Genomic DNA, 24,375 nt, shown 5'->3' with positions numbered 1-24,375 from the left:
CATAATAATGTTCACCGCTCTGTCCAGCAAATTAATAATAAACTTTATTTTATATAGCTTTTTAAACGAGTAATTAGATTGCTCATAAACCTAATCACTTGCTTTTTTTATTTAGGCTCAGATTTCAACTATAGATCGTATTATTAATAACCATAATAACAACCAACCAACAAAAACAACCATATAAACATAATACAAACCAAAAACATAGATAACAACCACAATACAAAATCAAATAATCAAACCATTTTACACTCGCAAAGTCCGCCCCTTATGCAAAACCAAACCTTCCTCCCATCCCAGTTTATCCTGTTTATCATAAACAAAATCCACCTCAATTTTCAACATAAAGCATTACACAAAATCAATACCTCAACACTCCATACTCAACAACGATAATTCACAAACAGCCAGAACATGTAACTACACATTCCCAAACATACCTAATTTCCATAGCCCCGCCCCTTATGCAAAACCAACATCCCTCCCCTGTTCTCTCTCTCCCCTGGCGGTTGTAATTGTTTTTATTTTCAAATAAATTTTAGCAAAGTCATGTATTTTAAAAATCTTAAGATTTTTATATTTATGTCTTTATTTAGTGGTTTCATTAGTGACAAAGGCTAAACTTTCTTGGAAAAATGTCTTTTATGTAAACCATGTTTGCTATTAATTCATTCAGGGCTAAAATATGTTCATTGTCTTCTAATGAAAGAAGGGTTCCTTTCGCCGTAGTCGGGAGCCTAGCCTTTAACTAGTAAGTACTGTATTTACTGGGTTTTTGAGGGGGGGGAGGGGGGTGTCTTTCGCTGGAAATCTCGCCTCCTACTTTGAAAATACCCATGAAACCGGTTCAATTCGTCACAGCCAGCACTCCTGCAGAGAGTTGGGTTGTACTTGCAGTGTATACAGTACACGCGTTATGCTCTTCGTTAATGTCTGTGAAGTTTTATTTAATCTCTGAGCCATACTGATTCTTCTGGAAGCCAGTTTCCGCCAGGGAGTAAAAAAAAAAAACACACTATGGTATTCTCTCCAATGCAGTGCAGTTAAAAACATACCTCTGATGCTGCTCCTAAATGAATATCGTTTATGACCATCAGAAGCTTTATGCTCCTTTTCTTTTTTCCAGTGGATTGAACAGGGAGAGGCATTTCATGATGTACTTTTCACTGATGAAACAACAGTGGCTCTGGAACAGTTTTCAACCAAGTCGTTTTATAAAAAGGGGAGATATGTACACGTTACTGAAGCTAAAAGTTTAGCCTTTGTCACTAATGTAAACACTAAATAAAGACATATAGAAATCCCTACGTTACAGACTGTATATGGCTGGTATTGGTAGTTTAAAGAAAAAATACACACCAGTATTCCACTTTCTCCCTAAACATTTTAAGCATCAGAGTCTTACATGTGGTTATTTCGAAAACGTTTGTACGTGCTCCTTCTGACCAAGTTACTGTTTACTGTTACTGACCATATTAAGTTTAAGTGCCTGTGGGCACTTTTCCTGTCCGTGGGGGGTGGACCGTCTTTCATTAGAAGGTTAGTCTGTTCTACTCTGAGAATGTAGAGGGGGTGGAAAGTGCCCGCGGTCATTTAATTAGTATTAAAATCTTAGTTATCTTTCTAGTTCACAGGTTTGCATGCATAATTTAATTTTGAAAGCCACTGAGACATCAGGTACTACTGTTGTATTTATGAAAAAGAAACAAAACAAAAAACATACTAACAACTGTGCCATCCTACTCCTTAGTTAATACATTTTATTATTCATTAACAGTTAACATTGTTAGCAAAATATTTTGAATTATATTTAACCCTATTTTTTCTTTAGTTTTGTATTTAACTTATTATATGATAGTCAGACTTAATGTATATTAATGTATATTTGAACAATGAAAATATATTTTTACAAGATTTTACATTAAGCACTTAAAATTAATATGGTTAATAATAGTAAACTGTAACATGCTGTAACAAGATCGGTTAAACTGCGAAGAAAATCCTTTCAGAGAAAATGTTTCAGGTGTGAAGAACAAACCTGTTCCCACACACCCTGCCCCCACTACCATTAGAATATACACAAACATTTTAGCGTTTCATTCTGAGCAGAAGACCCTCACACCTGAAGAGTGCTGGCTGTGACGAATTAAACCGGTTTTACAGGTTTCAATCACAGACCATGTGACATGGGACTCAGTAAAGTAACACACAGCGCCACTGGATTTGATAATACTGTACCTAACCAAAATCCGCAATATGGAAACAGAACCTGTGTAATTGTTGATAGATGATGTACTCGTAACATTTTTTCAAGACGAACTACAACATTTAAAAAATGACTTGTATGTACTTGATATCTCTAATCAATCCACGGGTTCCAGCACAAAACGAAACTAAAACGCATACCGTTTCGCGCTTCTTATTAGTTGCTCAAAAGTAATTTGACCGTATGAAATGCATAATATATCTTGCAGCAACTTTGCGACAAAATATACACTCTGACAGTTCATCCTGCTACCAACATTAAATAAAGCAAATCTTAAGATTTCTATATTTATGTCTTTATTTAGTGGTTTCATTCGAAGCTTACAATGTTTAGGGAGAAATGGAATACTGGTGTGTATTTTTTTCTTTAAAGTACCGAGACCAGCCATATACTGTATGTTTATGTTAAGATTTCCCTTCAGTGGTAAAATTAGATATGAATATTCAATACTTAAACGGGCACAGTTAAGACATTAAATATACATATACATATTGTATACAGTACAGTTTGCATACGGTAATATGTTTATGTTACGCGATTAAAAAATAAATAAATAAAACTGAAAGGTCCAGCACCAGCTGGATTCGAACACACAACCTGCCAGTTGGTAGTCACGCACCTAGACCAGTAGGCTACAAGACAGCTCACATAAGCAGGCAGGCGAAACAGCCCTACACAGCTCTGCCGCAGTACACGGATATAATCATACCGTTATTAAATTCTTGAGATACGCGATTCCATATTATATTCCCTTTTAATCAAATTCTAAAAGTATGCTTGTTGACTCCGGTATCACGTTAGTTAAAGACTTCGACGCTTACAATGTTTAGGAAGAAATGGAATACTGGTGTGTATTTTTTTCTTTTCATGATAGGTGTCGCATTTTAAATCATTTTCGTAGTTAGAAATTATGAAACGCCCTGTTAAAAGCAAGGAAGTTTTTATGCCCGTTGAAGTAAAACAAAATGCCTGTTAGACGCCGGATAGTTAGTCACGTGACACACGTGATACCGCGTGATACCCCGGTGGGCGTGTCGCGGTATGCCGCGAAATACCTCACCCATTTTGAATGGCTGCATCTGTATTGGATGGGCTTTGGTGTTTCTGGGAGATGTCAGGGTCCAGATCAGGAGTTTCAGGTGTTTAGCTTTCTAGTTTCTGGCAGATTAAAACAGGAAACACCCAGACAATAGAATCAAGAGTCCTCTATAATTCTAGGGGGTATGGTTGAATTAACTTTCTTCCTTTTTACTTGTTATACTGTAGCTATGGCATAACTGCAACAGGCCTAAGTAAGATATATTCTAAAAGACTTCAGAAAATTACTATAATTACATTTATTGAAGGTAATTTTATGTAAGTTCTGTCTAGAAAAGTACCCAAGCAGAAGGTAAATGCAAATTGCTTATTCCCTTAGGAAGTACACAGATTATAAATGTTTGGTGTGATCCTATTGCTTGTTTTTGAATATTGGGGAAGATTATCACTTGATAATTGAAGATTGTGTTGTGTGAGATCCAGACTTTGGAGATGATCTGACATTTTTCAAGAGTGCAAGTACATCTGTTGCAGACTAGAGATGGTGGGTAGCATATCAAACTTTGCTTCCCTGGTTCAACAGAGCTCTTCTCTACTTCCTCTTGTTTCTTGGATTCGTCTCTTACTGAGTTGTTTACTTTCCGTTTTTTTTTCTTTTCCGTGATATTCATTAGCTGCAGACAAACAATTTTTGCTTGGCTGGTTTAAATTTAACATTAAAATTCAATCTTTTACCAATAGAAGCAGTCACAATACTATTTTCTTGGTGTGAATTTCAAATTTTCTAATTGGTGTTTTTCCTCATTTCACCACTAGATTTATCGATTGGTATTTCAAAACCCTTAATCCATGTGGCTTGGATTATCCCCTCAATTCAAAATCTTTTTGATCATTGCTTTTTGCAAAGTGAACTGTTTCATTTAGTATATTGTAAATATGTCTTTAAGACCAATTAAGTGATTTTTACGAGAGTTTTTTGTTTCTTGGAATTCAGTAGAGTTGGTTACAATGTTTCTGGATCTTCCCACACTATTGCTTTATTATCAACAAAATGAAAAAAATGTACTTCTGGGACATGTGGGCAATTATTAGGAACATTTCCCCAGCTTTTAAAGGATCTAATCTTTTGGAAGGAGTTCTTGCATACCTTCCCATCTTTCTGAACCTTCTACTCTGTTAATGGGACAGGAGATATCCTCTTCTTGACTGGAGAGGTGCCATGCTTAATTAGCATTCCTACATGGCAGGAGATTGTATAATGCTGTCTCTTATATTTCCTTGATAAGTAGGTTTATAGTACTTATTGCCTTGTGAAGTCACAAGAAGAGCAGACTTTATTCCGAGATGTCACTTAAGTGGGAAAAGTATACAGACCTGTCTGTTGGCAGCACATGAACAGATTAGCAGATAGTATGTCTTACAGATCAGTGGAAAAATAAATGAGGAAAATAGAGAAAATAGCTTGGCTGTAGATAACAAGAAGAACACAAAAATACGAAGGAGGCAGCAGGAACAGAAGGACAAGACACATCTGTAGGCTCAGTAAATGGAGTCTTGGGCAGCTCAGGGGTCCTTGCAGCTGACTGGAGTGCTGCACCATGAATGACATCATCAGGCATTGTAGAAGTATGCTGGGGCACCAAGCATTGAAGATCTTGAAGTATACAGTGCCTTGCGAAAGTATTCGGCCCCCTTGAACTTTTCAACCTTTTGCCACATTTCAGGCTTCAAACATAAAGATATAAATTTTTTATTTTATGTGAAGAATCACCAACAAGTGGGACACAATTGTGAAGTGGAACGAAATCTATTTGATTTTTGAAACTTTTTTAACTAATAAAAAAATGAAAAGTGGGGCGTGCAAAATTATTCGGCCCCTTTACTTTCAGTGCAGCAAACTCACTCCAGAAGTTCAGCGAGGATCTCTGAATGATCCAATGTTGTCCTAAATGACTGATGGTGATAAATAGAATCCACCTGTGTGTAATCAAGTCTCTGTATAAATGCACCTGCTCTGTGATAGTCTCAAGGTTCTGTTGAAAGCGCAGAGAGCATCATGAAGACCAAGGAACACACCAGGCAGGTCCGTAATACTGTTGTGGAGAAGTTTAAAGCCGGATTTGGATACAAAAAGATTTCCCAAGCTTCAAACATCCCAAGGAGCACTGTGCAAGCGATCATCTTGAAATGGAAGGAGTATCAGACCACTGCAAATCTACCAAGACCTGGCCGTCCCTCTAAACTTTCAGCTCAGACAAGGAGAAGACTGATCAGAGATGCAGCCAAGAGGCCCATGATCACTCTAGATGAACTGCAGAGAACTACAGCTGAGGTGGGAGAGTCTGTCCATAGGACAACAATCAGTCTTACACTGCACAAATCTGGCCTTTATGGAAGAGTGGCAAGAAGAAAGCCATTTCTCAAAGATATCCATAAAAAGTCTCGTCTAAAGTTTGCCACAAGCCACCTGGGAGACACCCCAAACATGTGGAAGAAGGTGCTCTGGTCAGATGAAACCAAAATCGAACTTTTTGGCCACAATGCAAAACGATATGTTTGGCGTAAAAGCAACACAGCTCATCACCCTCAACACACCATCCCCACTGTCAAACATGGTGGTGGCAGCATCATGGTTTGGGCCTGCTTTTCTTCAGCAGGGACAGGGAAGATGGTTAAAATTGAGGGGAAGATGGATGCAGCCAAATACAGGACCATTCTGGATGAAAACCTGTTGGAGTCTGCAAAAGACCTGAAACTGGGACGGAGATTTATCTTCCAACAAGACAATGATCCCAAACATACAGCAAAATCTACAAAGGAATGGTTCACAAATAAACGTATCCAGGTGTTTGAATGGCCAAGTCAAAGTCCAGACCTGAATCCAATCGAGAATCTGTGGAAAGAGCTGAAAACTGCTGTTCACAAACGCTCTCCATCCAACCTCACTGAGCTCAAGCTGTTTTGCAAGGAAGAATGGGCAAGAATTTCAGTCTCTCGATGTGCAAAACTGATAGAGACATACCCCAAGCGACTTGCAGCTGTATCGCAGCAAAAGGTGGCTCTACAAAGTATTAACGCAAGGGGGCCGAATACTTTTGCACGCCCCACTTTTCATTTTTTTATTAGTTAAAAAAGTTTCAAAAATCCAATAGATTTCGTTCCACTTCACAATTGTGTCCCACTTGTTGGTGATTCTTCACATAAAATAAAAAATTTATATCTTTATGTTTGAAGCCTGAAATGTGGCAAAAGGTTGAAAAGTTCAAGGGGGCCGAATACTTTCGCAAGGCACTGTAGTTATGTAGCGGCGAGGCTTATTAATAAGGCAGAATTAAGTGTTTCTGAGCTTTCCCAAATTAGGCCTCATTTCTCTGTTCATCTCTGTGGTGCAGCCACAGAGAAAGAATTCATGCAAGCTGATTTAAGATGTTTTCTTGTGATAAGAAACCAGCTCCCAAAGGGGGATGCACTTAGCTAAGCCTGGCTATCATGATCAATGGTCATCCATTGGCGCCTATCTGTCTAGGGAGTGCGAGTTGGACATCTGGATTGCATTCCTAAGTGTCAGGAGTAAGTGACTCATATCTCACCTTGATCAACCAATCAGGGACTGGTAGGGCCGAGTAACCCACGTGGGACTCTGATGCCCATGGAACTTTCAGCCAATCAATGAGCTGAAGTTCCTCCAGGTAAAAACAGGCAACACAGAGATTCAACAAGATTCAGAAGGGATTCTGGAGAGGATTCTGTGGACTGTTCTAAAGGGAATTCAAAGGAGAATTCCAGGGCAGGACGGCCCAGGAGCAGAAGGCTCCCAAGGGCAGGACATCCTCGCAGCGCGCCTCCTGACCATCCTGAGACTCAGCCCGGACAACCACGGAACGGCCAGTGTGTCCGAGGGCCAGAACTTTCCTTTGTTCTAAGAGTCTAGAGTGGAGGTTGCCAGAGAGTAACCAGCAGCAGGCCTCGTGAACAGGTCGGAACTGTGGACAGCTAAATTACTATTCAGAACTAGCTCTTCATCAGGAACGAACCGGTCCTCTTCCTGACTTGCTGGGACCCACAGTCATCTTTTCTCCTGTGCACAAACTTTGCTAGTTAATGCCAACAATGAGCATCAGCAGCGCACCGTCGCAAGCCGCACAGCACAGCCTGGCACGTAGCCAGAGAGCGCGGATTGGACAGCAACAGCCTGCAACTGTTTCTTTGTGCCCGCAGGAGATCTGAATCCCCAAAGATTGGATGAGTATTCAACTTCAATGCATTACAGCTAGAGAATTCAATTGTTATCCCAACCAGTTGATATCAATTTAATTCCTAAGAGTTATGTACTTGTTTGAGTATCTAATGTAGAAGTTGTAACCAAGTTCACTTTACGAACCGGTCTTAATGAATGATATACTGAACGTATGTCCTCTTGATATGTGTAACTCTTTGTAACTGATTGAATATATACCTTTTGTATTCTGATAACCCTCTCGATAAGATCTGTTAGGTTTATATGCATATTCTATGTATTAATAAATGTATCCTCGTGCATTAGTACCTGTGTGTGCGCGTTGTTGAGTTATGTCGCATGGTTGGATTCTAAAGCCATCAAAAGAATCAACTTTGTGATTTACTGTTACAATTAATAATTGTCTCAGTAAATGCCCAAACCCTACAGAACTGGTGCCTTCAGAGAGCCACTATGATTACATATTTGGCGTCCCTGAACCGGTTTTCCCTACAGTGAGAAGCACTTTCCTTAGGTATTTTTTTATAAATCCGTGTTTCTGGAAATTTTACTGGAGTGTGGTACAGTCCAGCAGTCTTGATTGAATGGAAAAATAGTTGCCAGTGTTCTGAAGCACTTGTGTTCCTCCAGAGCCAGGGTATGCAGGAGAAACTGCCTGTGTTTCACTTCTATCCTAATATTCTGTTTGCCTATACTGCTGCTTCCCCACGTTGTCTAGAAAACATAAATAATGTGTCAAGAGAAACACCCAATTCTTTTTTGGTCACTAGACTCTTGTATGTCAGTGCTCCCTTTTTTGTGTTACTTTGTGTACAGGATGTGAAACCCTGCACGTATCGATATTAAACTTCCCCTGCCCAGCGTTTACAGTCTCAAATTTGATCAAACTAATCTTTTTATTTGCTGATTATGGAGTATTTGTTAATCTTACTGATTGGATATCATATGCAAACAAGCCTAGTTTAACTAGATTAACTAGTGAATCTTGATCATTGACAGAAATTAAGAAATGCAAGGATTCTTGCACAGATCTCTGTATTGCTCCAGTTGACCAGAGTCAAAAGAGTTTCAAGTAATTGTGCTGATTGAGAGTTTGTGTTCCTGTTGAACTTTGGAAGATTGCCAAATCACATGAAGATTAGGAACATTTCCATGGAAGTTTTGAGTAGGAATACTTTTGTAACAGTATGTGACAGATGAATTACCTTGAACAAAAAGGTTACCGCAGTCTGCTCCCTGCTGTATCCATGTTAATCCACACCCACATAACTGATAGTTATTTGGCCTTTTGAGTATCAGATGAATATGAAGCTACACAAATTAAAAAGTAAACTGTAGTAGGTTACCATAAATATTACAAATGATCAGAGGTCATTTATAGCACATCTAAACCATATGTTGAGAATTGATTCAGGGGTATTATTTAGGTTGTTAGTTTTAAATACCAGCTTCAACAAAGTGGTTGGGTAGCTTATTCCATACTTTCACAATCCTTTTGGATAAAGATGTACCTCCTGTTCACAGCTTTTACAGTTTTAAGAGCACTTCAACATAGTTTGCACTCGTGGCCTCTAGTTGGGTCCAACTGTTGACTTTTTCAATGCATTTGATTGTTTGAATACTTGTATCAGATCCCCTCCATATTCTTCTCTGTCCAAGGCTTAAAAGTTCAGTTTCTTCAGCCTGTCGGTGTAGGACATTGCTTTAAGCCTCGGAATGGAGTTTTTGAAGTCTTCACATCTCACAAAACATCCTATTTTCTCTCAGTCTTCGGCTGCTGTCATTCCTCATGAATTCAGTTGCTCTTGAAGTAAGACACAAGATGTAAAAAGGGTTAACTTAAGTCAGTTCTGCCTGAAAATTAAACTTCTAAGCAACAGGGGTTTATGGCAGGAAAGGGGGTTAACTGATAAGGATTCTAGATGCGAGCTAGGAACCCCCTGTGGGCGTAATCTTAAACTGACCATTTGGCCAGGGTCTCTTAACTGGCCAAATACCATGACCCCCCCTCTTTACCATAACACAGAATGACATCCGAAGCAGTAGTACTGTTTATTTCAAATATATGGAATATAATGAATGACCTATTGATATATTGTACAGTATGTGAAATAAAACGTCCGATTGCCATATATTTGACTCGCAAGTTCTCAATTTAAATTATATGTCTCAAAATTTATAGAGATGCAGTCATTCAAAGTGTGCGGTACAAACCAGGAGTGAAGTGGCATAAATATCAATGTCACGAGTAGAGACTGACCAGGTCTTAAATATCCCAGAGAACCTGCTGCAGTGTGTCTTCTCACTACAGCCAGGTGCTCTGCAGTTTCTTGTCTCTTCAGCGATCCAATCAAAGTGGAGATGTGGCCGCTGTTTGTTGTAGATGTACAGTAACACGCTCTGCTGGTGCAGCTGGCCAGACAAAATAAGAATAATTCAAGAGGTTAATGTCACCAGTCAAGTCAAAACAACTTGCTCTGCAATCTTCTCACTCAATGGAAAGTTGTGTCACTGCCTCTGATCGCTGATCTAAGAAATCTGTTGGATATTTGGTTGCTTAATCAAAACTATCCACCTTGTTTCCCAAACAAAAGAACTGCTTCTGAAGCGCTAGTTGCTGCAGTGGTTAGGGCTCTGGAATTCTTTAAGGGAGAGTGGGAGTTCAGATCCTACAGTAGTTGAGTCACTGCAGCTACAGTATGCCCTTAAGTGAGATAATTTACTCAGTTTGCTTCAGTTCAGTTAAATCGCCTGCTGTATTAGGACAACATGTTATGGATCAACAATTAAAAGAAATTAATGTACTATTGCTGTTACTTCTTGCTGCTATTATTGTTGCTTTGATATCTGCTTATACATCTTGTAATACAATAATCAGATTATATAATTATGGTCTCTACAGCAAACATCTGAAATGAGAGTCTTTCCTTTCTTGTGTTTTTCCTTTTTCATCTGTGACTGGTCAATAACTGTGCAGATGGGGTAAGGGTTGGTCATGTCCTCATCTCCCTCTATTGAAACTGAGTCTCACAGCACGGTGCTGCAGGTGTAGGCCTGGACTGGGCACAGATTCAATGAGGTGAAGGACAAGGACAGTGAGGTTGAAGAGAATCTTAACATGTTAATTGCAGTAATTACAAGAAATGCAGCTCAAAATGAACAGTAAGAATTATTGAATGTTACAGCTTATAAATATGTGATTTAACACAATTAACAAATTGTGTTTCTTAATATAATATTATTGAAATCTTTAGCAGTTTCAATAAATGTGTTTAACAAACGCTGAATTTTGTAATTTCTTCTTTTTTGTTGATCTGCATTAATAAGAATATACATTTTTACCAGTATTCCCAGTTGTGTATTTTGTGATCAATACCTACTACTGCAGCAGATAGTATTGTATGGGAAACCTAACTTCACTGTTACTTTTGACAATCAGTGGATAATTATCTGCTGTGGAAGATTTCTCATATCTGTAGGGTAGCCAGGATTCTCATACTTCAAATTCAGCTTGTCAGAACTAAGTAACCTGTTGAAGGTTAACTGAAATGTGTAGAATTTTACAATACTGTCAATTTATTTTGATACCAAGAGTTAAAACCTTGTCTGAGAACTTGGGACTTCAGTTCCCCTATTAGATCTGAGTGAGGTGTGGATCAATATTGCAGGTGGGGTCATGATTTTGATTGGGAGCAAGTGGGAATTAAATAGAAAGAAAAGTTCCACTCAGTGCTCTATATTCAGACACATCTTTCTACAGTCTTCTTCAGCCTACTGTGTCTCACCTTCTCCGTAATAAAACTGTGTTGAGAAATGTAAGATGCCTGATCTTGTAAGAAAAGCTTCCCCTCTCATTTCCGTGTCTCGCAGGTTTAAACTTGCTCCTCACTCTCTTGTTCCTCTTTAACTTTGTCCCTTCTTTCTCTTGTCTGTTCTCCATCTGTCTCAATCACTGTCTTCACAGCAGTAATGCCAGCTAGACCCTTTTCTGTAGTGCTGCTCAGTCAGTATAGAAGTGGTTATTCAGTAATAATAAGGAGCACTCTGCTTCAACAGTGTGGACAGTGTTGCACACGCCTTTCCCCAAAACTTTAAAACTCTAAAATATCAGTGCCTTCCCATACTACAGGAGAGAGTGTGCCTGTGACTCCCTGTGAACACAGTGTGCACTTTGGGGAATCAGTAATATGCATTGAAACTGACTCCGAGACAATAGATGTGTCCTAGGAATTAAGTTAAAAAGGATCAACTGGTGATTGGGATTTCTCAAAGCAAAATTCAGATTATTCCAAATAGTGTCCACTGAGAAGTGTATCCATGAGAAACAGGTCAATTTCCATCTGTTATAGATCCTTAAGGATTTATATCAGGATCTAAGCTACAAAGAGTAACATTAGGACACTATTCACTAAGCTGTGCCCCCTGCATCTATTATCTTACATAAGGGGTGACCCAGAGCTCCATGTCCCAGGTAACCCCATAAAAACACACAACAGAGGGAAGTAACAAAGAATGAAAAATTTTGTATATTATCCCTAACAATGGCAGATGCAAATGTTATTTTCCTTATTCAACAATTGAAGAAAAAGAAACAGGCATCCATCAGATAAAATACAAGTTTTGATGAAAAACTGGACAGTGTGAGCCCCATGTAGTTTTATTTTAATATGTCTTTCCACTAGGCGCCACACTGTAAATGGGTACAAAACAATGGGGTTTAATTGTCATTCTTTAAAAGTCAAATTTTTAAAGTTGTAGCTCATGAAAATACCCAGATTTTTTTTCCAGTGCTTTTCCAGTGCTACTCCAGTGTCTTCTACTGAAACTGGGGAACAAAGACAGCACATCCTGAATGAAGGTTTTATGAAGCCAGGTCCATGGGTCTCAAAACCTTTTCAAAATCTAAAATATACAGATACTTATGGGCAGTTATAGACCCAGTCATAGTTTTATAAGCAAATAGTAAAAGAGATGTTATCTTCTGGCAGCTCAGTTATAAATGTCTTAAAGATCAGAGTTTGCAATCCACTTTTTTCTTTGTAGTCCACAATTTCTTCCAATATGTGGCCTTTTTGAGAGGTTTGAGGTGCCTGAAATGTATGAGCAATAAGTAGGCATAGCACGAACCCTCATTTCATACACCACTGCTGTCACACACCTCTCTCACTTTTTCTGTAAACTTAGTAGCCTTGATATGTATTTCCATCAGTACAACTAGTGACGTTACTGACCTGACACAATTTTCTTAGCCTTTCAAAATAAAAAATAAAATTAAAATACAATTATGAAAATGTCCATTATTATTATCAGTGAGCTACTGGCAGTGACACTGACAAGGCAGACCTGGCAGCGTATACACAGAGTGGCATCAGAGTGAGGAGCCAGGGTGGTTGTGTATTTGTTTTTTTATAACAGAAAGTGTGTTGAGTCTCAGCACGAGTGGGATGTGATGAAGAGAGACTCGGGGTTGTTAATGTGAGAGGTCTGGGTGTGGGAGTGAGTCTCTGGAGACTGTGTGTGTGAGACTTAGTCTGGTGGCTTCAAGTGAGAATGTCAGAGGCTGGAGGTGACCTGGAAGTCGGAGCGCTGACTGGCCGTGAGGGGACCAGTGAGTGTCATGTGGGAGCAGGAGGCTCCAGACCAGGGAAAGAGCAGGAAGCTGCTTGTGGTGACTCGGAGCAGAGGGTGCCATCTCCCTGAAAGGGACCAGCCGGAGGGCGTGTGAGAGGTGAGGCTCAGTGAGTCCAGGAATCTGTGACAGAAGGGCTTGGCTCGGTGAGGGACCTACATTATGATCTCAGAGGACATCAGACAGAAAGGCCAGTGGAGTCAGTGAGCTGGAGACTTGGGGCCTGAGAGTCTGTGAGACAGGGACCCAGAGGTCTCTGAGGATGTGTGCCCCATGCTCTGGTGCCATGATGAGGGGCTGAGTACATCACCATTCTTGAAGGAGTGGGCTTGCAAAAAATGTGGAAACGTTCTCCAGCAGGCTGTGAGGGGTGTGTCTGGAGTGGTGGACACACCTGTTTGTGGGGGTCACTACCACTGTGACATCACAGTATCATGGAGAAATGTGGTTAGTTTTCTAACTAACCTGGAATCTATATCAATGGTTGTTATGGTCCTTAGTTGAAGAGTTATTATTTTTTCCCTAATGGTTTTCTCCTTTTTCTCTGAGTGCTGCCAATTAAGATACTGTATTAAGCAAATGAGGCACAAGCATTCAAAAGGGGGAATACTGAGAGACTTTGTTTTGGTATGGCCTCATTGTTAGGCACAACCACCTTTCCGGTTCTAGCCTGTCTAGTTGTTTTTTTAGTCAGTTAGTTTGTCGGGGGGGGGGGGGGGGGGGTCTTTTCTTTGTCTTTCCCCTCCCAATTGGAATACAAATGTGCACCTCTGCCTCCCTTTGTTTTTTGGTATAATACAGTTTATTTGTTTTCTCAAACATAATTGCTTCTCTCTCACACATTATAATAGTAATTTTAACAGAACTAATGTACAGTACTCTGTTGACAATGGAGTCCAACTGTATCAATATTAATGGTATTCTAGTGAAATGTACAGATGGATCCCAAGTCTAAAGATTTCCCCTGTGGCAGAAAAAGTCTGAGTCAGTTTTCTGGTTCATACAGACTTGCTCTCTCTTGACCTGCTGTTTTGTACTGAAGTTCAGTTTCATGACTCATACAAAGTGGATGCAGTCACACGGTCGATTCCTCTCCCAAATTATGATTGAGATTGTTTATTGCTTCACATTTTGATTATGTGTTGTTATAGTTATACTTGTTTTTGTTTAAATTGTTTATTTTCTTCAAAAGAGAATGTTGTTTTCCTCAACACATCTACAAATAACAATCAAAATCTCCAGTTCTCTTTATCTAGTGTTGTTAATTTACATTTTGTATTAATTCAACCATGTGATTAATTCAACCAAAGCTATAACTTTAACAAAACGCCATAAAATGTGAAGCAATTTCTATTATGGTTAAAAGTCAAAGTCTCTCTCATTCTATTTCCTTATTCCAACCATTGTAGCTTCATGTGTCACCCTGTTTCCCACTGTCTCCCTTCCTGACAGTTTTTTCTAATCTTTCTTCTTCTTTCTGGATCCCAAAATTTGATGCAGCTGTTATCTTCATCATCCCCATCCACAGACACTCTGAGATGGATAATGCCAAGATATTTTATATTACTGCTGAACTGAGTGTTGTAGTGAAGACTTGGAAAGAAGGATGTGGATGAGCTGTGCAGATGTTCAGCTGTGCTCCTGTCTTTTTGCCTGCAGTATGAGGTTCTGTAGACTAACAGAGAGATGTTGTGAAGATCTGGCCTCTGTTCTTCAGTCTCAACACTCCAGTCTGACAGAGCTGGATCTGAGTGGCAATAAACTGGGGGATTCAGGAGTGAAACTGCTGTCTGCAGCTCAGAGGGATCCCAACTGTAAATTAACAACACTGAAGTAAGTGAACACTGGTGATTTACTTTTATTGTTTTATTTAGATATGTTAAGACTCACAGCATTCCGTTTTTCACATGCATCAAAATGTAACACCTAGAAAATACAAAACAAAAAAGAAGGGTGACATATAAAAGTATTTTTTGTCTAATTTTATACAAGTTCTTGTCTTTGGGCTCTTTGTAAACATATGATTACTGAGAGGCTCAAAACACAACCTTTCCCATTTTTTAAAATATATACTGTATATGTTGTAGATTTTTAATTCTGTAGGTAATTTTCTTCTTGAAAGTTATTCTAGATTTGAACACTAGGTCTGTCCAGCTTTAACCAGTTTCTAGTGATTCTCTCCAGGAAGGTGAATTAGTGGATTTATGCAGATTTGAATGTTTTTAGATTCTTCAGTTGCTATGGGAGTGCCAGCCTCCCTTTCCATTTGAATCTTACCTTTATCTCATATATTACCCCCTTTTTTATAATATTTTATATACATCTGAAAGGAAGTAGCTATGGAAGTGAGTTAGATTTGCAATATCATCAATTTGTTTATCTCAAGGTTCTTCCGGATGCTATTATCATATTTTTATTTGCATGCAGTATGATGCGCCACGCCCACCGCGTTTTGACGCAGTGTACTCCATGCATTTTGAATGGCTGGATCTGTATATTAAATACAGGGGACCTGCGATGCTTATTTTACATTTTGGGATTATAATGAATCTGCAATGATGAGTGCATTTCAAATCATAAGGAAACTACCAAGTACAAGATAACATGTACCATAACAATCTCCAATTTATATCACAAAACAGATGAAGTGTCAATGTATGGGTAGTGCCATATTGCCATCGTCTGTGATTCAGAATGAGGCATGCCTTAGACCAAGTGAATTTTGCTACTATGTTAATTCTAAATATTTTCATTTAACCGACACATACAAGACAACATGTTTTAGATTCTTTTAAGTATTGCAAAAAAGAAACCTGCCAACCAACTAAAACACACTCATATTTATTTTCATTTCATTTCTTGTTCACTTGCAGCGACTAGTGAGCAGGAAGGGCAGGGTTTATGGCACAATTTTCCCAAAATCTTGCTCTCGCCCTTGGTGAGACCAGCTGATTCTCATCTGCCTTCGACAACATGGCAACCATGCAGTACTTCCACAGAGTTCATGATTGTGTACTTAATTTGAAATTAGAAATGTTGAGATACTATCAGTTTTGTTACGGATATTTAAAACCCAGTCTAAAATTGTGGGACTGCAGTTCCCCTTTTGATCCGAGTGAGGTATGGATCAAAATTGCAGGTGGGATCATGATTTGGATTGGGAGCAAGTGGGATTTAGGTCCACACAGGGCTACACACTCAGACACATCTTTCTAAAGTCCTCCTCATCTCAGTGTGTCTCACCTTGCCCAGTAATAAAACTGTGATGAGAAATATAAGATACTTGATCTTGTAAGAAAAGCATCCCCTCTCATTTCCTTGTCTGAGATGTTTAATCCTGCTCCTCACTCTCTTGCTCATGTTTTACTTTGTCCCTTTCTTTCTCTTGTCTGTTGTCCATCTGGCTCAATCATTCTCTTCACAACAGTATCTGCCAAACATAACAACAAACACAATCTGTCAGGTGTTTGTCAATTAATTTCTATCTAATGTTTTTTTTTTTATTTTGTTTGATGATTCCACAGTGTTTGCTAATCCAACTAATTTGGTATCATGAAGAGATCATTGGTATAAATTAAGAAGAGCAGTGGTCCTAGTACAGATCTCTCTGGTACTCCAATAATTACATCACTGCAGACTCTTATCTTATTTCCTTTCTCTATTTATTAAATAATTCTCAATACAAACACACATTCTCTTTGCCTGTAATTTGAGAATTAATATTTTATAATGAACTTTATTAAAAATCTTCTGAAAATGTAAATACACGGTATCATACTCTATGCATTGTTTGTTAATTTTTATTGTTGCTTGTTAAGAACTACCAAGCTTGGTTATGTAAGACCTACCTTCTCTAAATCCCTGTTGACTTTTCCATGTATGTGATCCTCTAGTTTAGTTTTTATAATTTGTCCTTCCATGTAATAAAAATCAGACTTTATTGGTCTATAATTGCTTGTTTCAGTTTTGTTATCCATCACGTGGATTGGCACTACATTTCCATTTCTCCAGTCCCTGGCTTTAGTGTCTGTTGGAAGAGTTGTAACAGTGGCTTCTGAATACATATACTCTGAAATAATATAATATTATTTAAGCATTAATATTATTAGCCATAAACACTGTCATGCACAAATCCTTAAATGAATAACAATAATAATAAAATAATGAAAATCTGCAAGAGTTCACTTTTTAGATCCATTCATTGTGTTTTTTTGTTCTTACAGAACATGAGGATTTAAACATTGAAGAAGATTCCTTAACGGAGCAAGGTGGCAGAATTTCTTATCTTTAAGAGACAGAACAAACTCCTCCAGATGTTCATCAAACACCACAGTCTGCAGACCTGCTGATCAAACCCCTCTGAGTAGACTGTGTGAAGGACTGTTTCCATTGTGCTCTAGTATATGTGAAAGGTAGAGACAGGTCTCCCTCTTGCTCTGGATCTGGTCCAGTGTGTAACTGGATGAGTATAAATTTGTTTCTTTTTTCTAGAATTAAAAAAGATTGTATCTTAAATATATAATTAGTTCTGTTGGTTTGCTATGCACATTTTGTCTTAATAAAATTGGATATTGCATACATGCAAGTTTTTATTTTGTGCAGTTAATTCCTAGGAAGATGGCATGGTAACACACTGGTTAGTATTGCTGCCCAACAGCACTGGGACCCTGGATTCAGTTCTGGGATGCTACTGTATCTGCGTGAGGTTTTTATATTCTCTTCATGTTTACATGGGTTTCCACCAGGTACTCCAGTTTTCTCCAACAGTCATGTTCGTAGATTAATGGGATTCTGGGAAAATTGACTCTGGTGTGAGTGTGTGTCCTGTGATGGACTGGAGTCCTGTCCTGATTGTACCCTGTCTTGTGCCCAAGGATTGCTGGTATAGGCTCTGGCTCCCTCATACAATTTCAGTAATAAGTCTCTTTCTATATGTAGAGTGGATAAGTGTGTATGAACAGTTTGTCTATATGAAGGCATCACTGCAGGGATGTGGATTTGGACTGACTGTGTATACTGACTGCGTAAACTGGGTTCACTCTGGGTTCAGCTGGTACTAGTGGGTTGAACATGTTTTTCCAGTAGAAAGGTACTGCTGGTTGTTCTGTATGTCCATGTTGCACCTGAACCAGACATAGCGCAGAAATGGACTGCACAAACACTTGCAAAAGCTTAAATATATAAAACAATCACAGATAGCTGTGTTACAAAAGAAAATGCGTATTTTAATCATAATTTAATCAAAAAGTGTTAAACAAAAACATATTTTAGAATTTGTGTAGTTGCTAGCATTGAACTGTGTGTAAGATGCAGATGAATAGAATCAATAGGCAAACATACAGTAGATGATGTTGTTCCAAGGAGCCAGCATCTTAAGATGTTCATATTTAGAAGCAATTTGTTTAAATAACAGATTAGCCTGTGGATACTGATGTGCCAGAGAGGTGGAAAAGCTGTTTGCCTACGCCATCACTTTAAAATGTATCCTCAGTGAGTAACTGCTGCTAACTCATAGTGGGTTTCTTACACTGTGTATAGTTACACAGTATCTTTAGTTCCATCCATTTTCTAATCTCTTTATCCAGTACAGGGGAGCTGGAGCCTATCCCAGCATGCAACAGGCACTAGGCGGAATACACCCTGGACATAACACCAGTCCAACACAGGGAAGACACTTTATTTATCCAGAAGCCTATTAACCTGCCAGTATGTTTGGACTGCAAGAGGAAATCAGATCACCTGAGGAAACCCATGATTTGCATAATTTTATTTTGTAAACCTCTGAGACATCTGGTGCTCCTGTTGTATTTCTGAAAAAAAGATATAAAAAGCATGCTAACCAGTGTGCCAACCCTATTCTTAAGGTCATACAATTATATTTTTAAAAACAGTAACATTGTTCAACACTGTTACTAATGATTGTTTAGTTAGAAAAATATTTTAATTCTATTTTACCCTATTATATTTACCCTCATTTTTCATTATTTTTTAATTTAGTATTTTACTTATTTTCTGATAGTCAGATTTAATGTATATTTGAACAAAGTCTTGTAAATTAATATTTTTTCAAGATGTGGAAGAAGGGCAACAATTTATTACAGTGAAATTGTTAATATTCATTATTGATTACTAACAGTTTATGCTAACACCTGCCTTTCTTATTTAGATGTATATGGAATATTGAACTAAGTGTGACATAACATTAAAAAAATACAATCAAGAATCGCTTGTGGTATTTGTATTAATGAAACTTTTCTAAAATGTATTAAAAATATTAAAATCGATTAAAATGTATAATTTTGCCATGTGTAATGTCACGAGGAAGCACAATAAACACCTGCTTTGTTTAACAATGTTTCAAAAATAAAACTAACTGGTGACAAAGCTATTTTTAATACTAATTGAAAATCTTGAAGTTAAAAGAAATGATGTACGTTGCTTGATTAATTTTACGCAGATACGCTTGGTGCTGTAAGCGATCCAGACTGCAGATGGCTCATTCTGTATTGCTGAGCTCCACACCTCCTCTCTCTCTCAGTTCTGCCTCTTCTCTAACGGAGCTCAGTGGGCGGGGCGCTATTTTCTCAGCGACCTGCTGATCTGCTTCACACCACAGGAAGACAGGAGAACCTGATTTTTCCCATATGAAACGCATGCTATGTTTACAAAATTAAGGTGTTTAAAACGTTTAAAAATTAAAAAGAACTTACAGCATACACAAAGATTCTAAGCTGATCACAAAGAAGAAAAATCACTCATCATAAATAGGCATTTTAATAAGAAAGCAAAAGTTCTGAAAACGTGAGAAAACAAATGACCCTGACAAAAATACAAGATGTTTGAAATTATTCTTTATTATTAATAATCAATTAATATTGTTAATAATGATCAGATACATTATTATAGTTCAGTTTCAGCGGTCTTTTTAATACCACTTTGTTATTTTCGATTGTATTTATTATAATTATAGTTTCATTTTAATGCTTGTTGTTAAGGCTTGTTTTAGATTGCCCCACTGGAAGAATTAATATTTTGAATTGAACCGAACTAAACCAGTTTAACTGTTTTTTTCTCCCATTGTTGACAGTATTCACCTTTGCTCATTCATGTTTCTATTGATATAATTTAACATTGAATACTTTGTGATATAAAACAATACAAAGTCAGTATAGTGTACATAATATTTAGGATTTTATTTTTTAAAAAGGAGTTTGTTTGTTAAAATAAAAACTTGTACCATAAGCAAGAATAAAACACAGACCTCTGGGGGGAGAGGAGCTCTCCAAACCGATTGGTCCAACACAGCACTCGGAAAGACAGCTGAAACAGACATGTCAGAATGTTTCCAAAGTAATCACAAGTCAAAGAAAGTGGAATACAGTAATACTACCAGCTATATAAATATATTGCATTTAGATCCTTAAATTAATATTGTTTTAATGTCTTTAGTTATGCGATTTCATATTATATTAAGCAGACTCTAAAAAGTCCATGTTGAAATAAAGACAGCAAGTATTCATAGAACAGGTTAAAACATTATAGCTTTTTATAAAAATATATAAACTCAATATACTGTAGTATATTGTCAGAACCTTTCCAAAATAACCACAGTAAGTGACCGAATTAAAGAGTTTGATGCATAAAATGTTGATGAAGAAAGTGCAATACTGTTGTAAATTTCTTTAATTTAAGCTACCGCTATCAGTCAAATACAGAATACAGATGCAGCCATTCAAAGTACCGCGGGCATTTGGCAACGTCATTGCACGTCCAAACGCATCATACCGCGGTACGTGATTGGTTGACCGACAGGGGCACTCGTGGTGTGTTTGTCAGTCATAGAAAGATTTAAATGTCTTTACTGTGCCCGTTTTAGTATTGAATATTCATATGGAATTTTACCACTGAAGGGAAATCTTAGTAGTTGAGCATAAAAAGAATAGGAGCATAACGTGTGTGAAGGCCATAAACGATATTAATTTTGGAACATAAACATGCAGTATATGGCTTGTCTTGGTACTTTAAAGAAAACATACACATCAGTATTCCATTTCTCCCTAAACATTTGAAGCATCGAAGTCTTTAACTAACATGTGAAATAACGTGTATAAAAAGTGGTAGTTTTAAGCTTTTCTGCGAATATGCTCGATACCGGAGTAAACAAGCATACTTTTAGAATTTGATTAATAGGGAATATGGAATTGCGTATCTAAAGAAATTAATAACGATATAATTATATTCATATTGTTGTAACAGAAGAAATAAGGTTCTTGATCCCGAGATGAAGTAAAACAGATGAGTTTATTGCATGCAAGGAACAATAAAGCCGAAGTCTTGTTTCCCGCAAGAAACAACAAAACCGAAGTATTGTTCAACGTACTGTTACAAACTTTTGGGTTATATAGTGTTTTCTTCTCCGTTTCTGACGTCAGTTGGTATGATGGTAAAGAGGGGGGTTCATGGTATTTGGCCAGTTTACGATGTTCTGGGCAAATGGTCAGTTTAACATTACACCCAGGGGGTTCCTAGCTGGCATCTGCAATCCTTATCAGTTAACCCCCTTTCCTGCCATAAACCCCTGCTTGTGACTTGGAAGTCTAAACCCCCTACAGAAAGGATTAAATTCAAACCCCCGTCTTCACATCTTTCTTCATTCCCCCCTTATAAAATATGGCATACGTCAGTGTAGCCTATTTTTATACATACAATGTCAGGGCAGATCTTTCCTTTCTTGGCAAACAGATATGTATTGCCATGACATTGTACGTTCCACGGTTATAGCAAGATGTGATACATGTTTTTGTGAATGTGATGATTACAATTATACATATAAACAATACTACTCCTACAGATAAACACTATAAAAAGGTTCCACCCCAGGCCCCAAACACAGACTTTACCCAAGACCCAATTCCCCAATTTTCAGTATAATAGTCCTGATATTTCTGTCCCTCATTGTAAATGTGTTGGGCCAGATCTGAGATGTGCTCAGAATTATCAGGAATATATGTGCAGCATTCAGTGCCAATTACTGCACAAGTTCCTCCTTGGGCCGCCAGTACATAATCTAAAGCTAGTAGGTTCTGCATGGCCACTGTTCTGAGGGCTACCATCTCATCATTAACAGCCTTCAGACTAGATGAGGTAGAATTTGCTAATTCTTCTAAAGTCGAGGCCATTTGAATTAACTCTCGACTCAGAAAGTTCATGCCGGCTTGTGGAAATATTATACCTAAATAATATTCCCAATCAGCCAATTTTCTTTGTGGTCTGTGGTTAGGTCCGAAGGGGCTGTGGGTTTGAACACGGATATGAGGAACCCCATATCCTAAATAACATGAGCCAGACCACTGGGCTGGCAACCATGGGTAGGCTCGTTTTCCACAAATGAAATATGTTCCGTTTGGCGCTCCCCATGCCTCTGAAAATAAGAAACTAATACTTTCCCTCACGTTCCTTATTGAGAGTCAGGTATGGTGGTGTATGGCTTCTGTTATATTTAGGAGCGTAAGACCCTGTGAAACTCGTGGGCTCTAAGCCTCGCTCCTGTAGATATTGTAATGTTGTGCAGGTTAAAGTCGTGTTATGGCAACCCCCCATAGTTTGTCATATTAAAATCTCCTAAATTATCCCTCCAAATGATCATGCCTATGACTTCCTCGAGACGCCAAGGAATGGCCCCCATAGGAAGTCCTCCCTGTACATATTTGGGTAATGCTGCACACACCCAGCAGGCACTTTGGTTGGTTTTCTTAGCTGTCAGATAGGAGAGGCCTAAAAAGGAATTAATTCCATGTTCTCCTTTGTGGGAGAGATGATCATTAATCCCTGCGGAACATAGTTCTACAGCAACAATTATCATTATTGACAGAAATGATTTCATTCTGGGTCTGTAACTGGGGATGAGGCTCGTCGGCAGTGTGGCGCGTGGATCCAGCGATCTTTTCCTTCCACTCGAACCGCAGACTCGGTTGTCAACAGGATCTGGTAGGGTCCGTCCCACCTGGGCTGGAGAACCTGTGAAGGAAATTTCCTGATCCACACCCACTCTCCTGGGATGAGGTTGTGCCCTCCTTCAGGTGGTGGTCCCCACGCCTCCAGGACCTGCTCGCGGGCTCCTTGGGTGGCCTCTGTCAGCTACTTGCAATAATACAAAGGAATGGTTGATCCATCTGAGGAAACCCCAGTCTCAGCACCTGTAAGAGAACTTGTTTCAAATTATTAAAGGTGGCTTTTGCTGCGGGAACCAAGGCAATCTTGTCCTTGTACTGCACTCCCCCCTTAAGCAGATCTGTTAAGAGTTGTGCTCACCCTGTAAAAAACATTGCACCCAGGCCCTGTTAAAATTTCATAATGCTAGACACAAAAGGGCCTTATCATAACTGCTTCTATTAGACACTCTAAAGCTGAAGCAACTCAGACTTGTGGGTTTCCTCGTCAGGGGAAGCACTCAGAATACCATCAACATACTGAGTGATCACAGCCAGTTGAAGCCACGTGATACCCTGTTCTGCATAGTCATTCTTTGTAATGCATAATATTCCAACCCAATAGATCTGGAATAAAACCACCCATTAAAATCTGGTACTCGGCAAGTAAAACTTGCTGTCCCAATACTCCTGTGGCCTCCTGCCATCTTCCCATATACATTGCTCTATAGTACACTGTTGAACAGAGGAGTGAAACAAGCAGGACAGTAGTGCTCCAGTATCCCCTAACAGAGAAACCAACACTCCATTAACAGTACATTTTTATCCACTGGACTGGGACAGACTTAGGGAGGCTACAAGGGATTTACAGGATCTAATCGTTAGGTAAACAGATTTTCTCACAAGACGTTATTCTCCCCAGTCTCGATTCTAAACCTACAGCGTTTCAGCATGTCTGGTTTCGAGACATTCGAATAAAACCAAATTGTTTCCACTATTGCAACTAATTGTATAAATTACAATTTATAATAATTTATAATAATACAAAAACTGTTTAACTACTTTTACGTCCACCTGTACTGTACTTATACGTTTCAGACGCTCTTATATTTTCCAATCTCCTTAAGTTGATTTTCGTCAAGTCTCTTTAGTTACGTCTCTAGCCAGTCCCGCTGGCTAAACACACTCACACCGTCATTTAGTAGACCAAAACTCACAGTTACACACATACATGCCGGCACACAAATTCATAAAACACACATACACATCGAGA

At 38.5% G+C, this 24,375-nt stretch overlaps 1 protein-coding gene across 48 annotated transcripts in view; it reads left to right on the top strand.

Moving 5' to 3' along the window:
- The window catches only part of LOC148647083 (NACHT, LRR and PYD domains-containing protein 3-like), a 1,669,284-nt gene extending 1,649,727 nt beyond the window's left edge, over window positions 1-19,557 (top strand). For all 48 annotated transcript variants that reach the window (XM_088609309.1, XM_088609304.1, XM_088609298.1 and 45 more), the window contains 2 exons: window positions 14,833-15,006; window positions 17,397-19,557. In XM_088609309.1, coding sequence (XP_088465435.1) covers window positions 14,833-15,006; window positions 17,397-17,403 — 181 coding nt within the window. In that variant the 3' untranslated portion in view covers window positions 17,404-19,557. The remainder of the gene's footprint in view (window positions 1-14,832; window positions 15,007-17,396) is intronic.
- The last annotated feature ends 4,818 nt before the right edge of the window (window positions 19,558-24,375 follow it).

This window comes from Lepisosteus platostomus, chromosome 16 (genome assembly GCF_059453375.1).
Source record: "Lepisosteus platostomus isolate fLepPlt1 chromosome 16, fLepPlt1.hap1, whole genome shotgun sequence".
Classification (NCBI taxonomy): Eukaryota; Metazoa; Chordata; class Actinopteri; order Semionotiformes; family Lepisosteidae; genus Lepisosteus; species Lepisosteus platostomus.
This window is presented reverse-complemented; position numbering and strand designations above follow the sequence as displayed.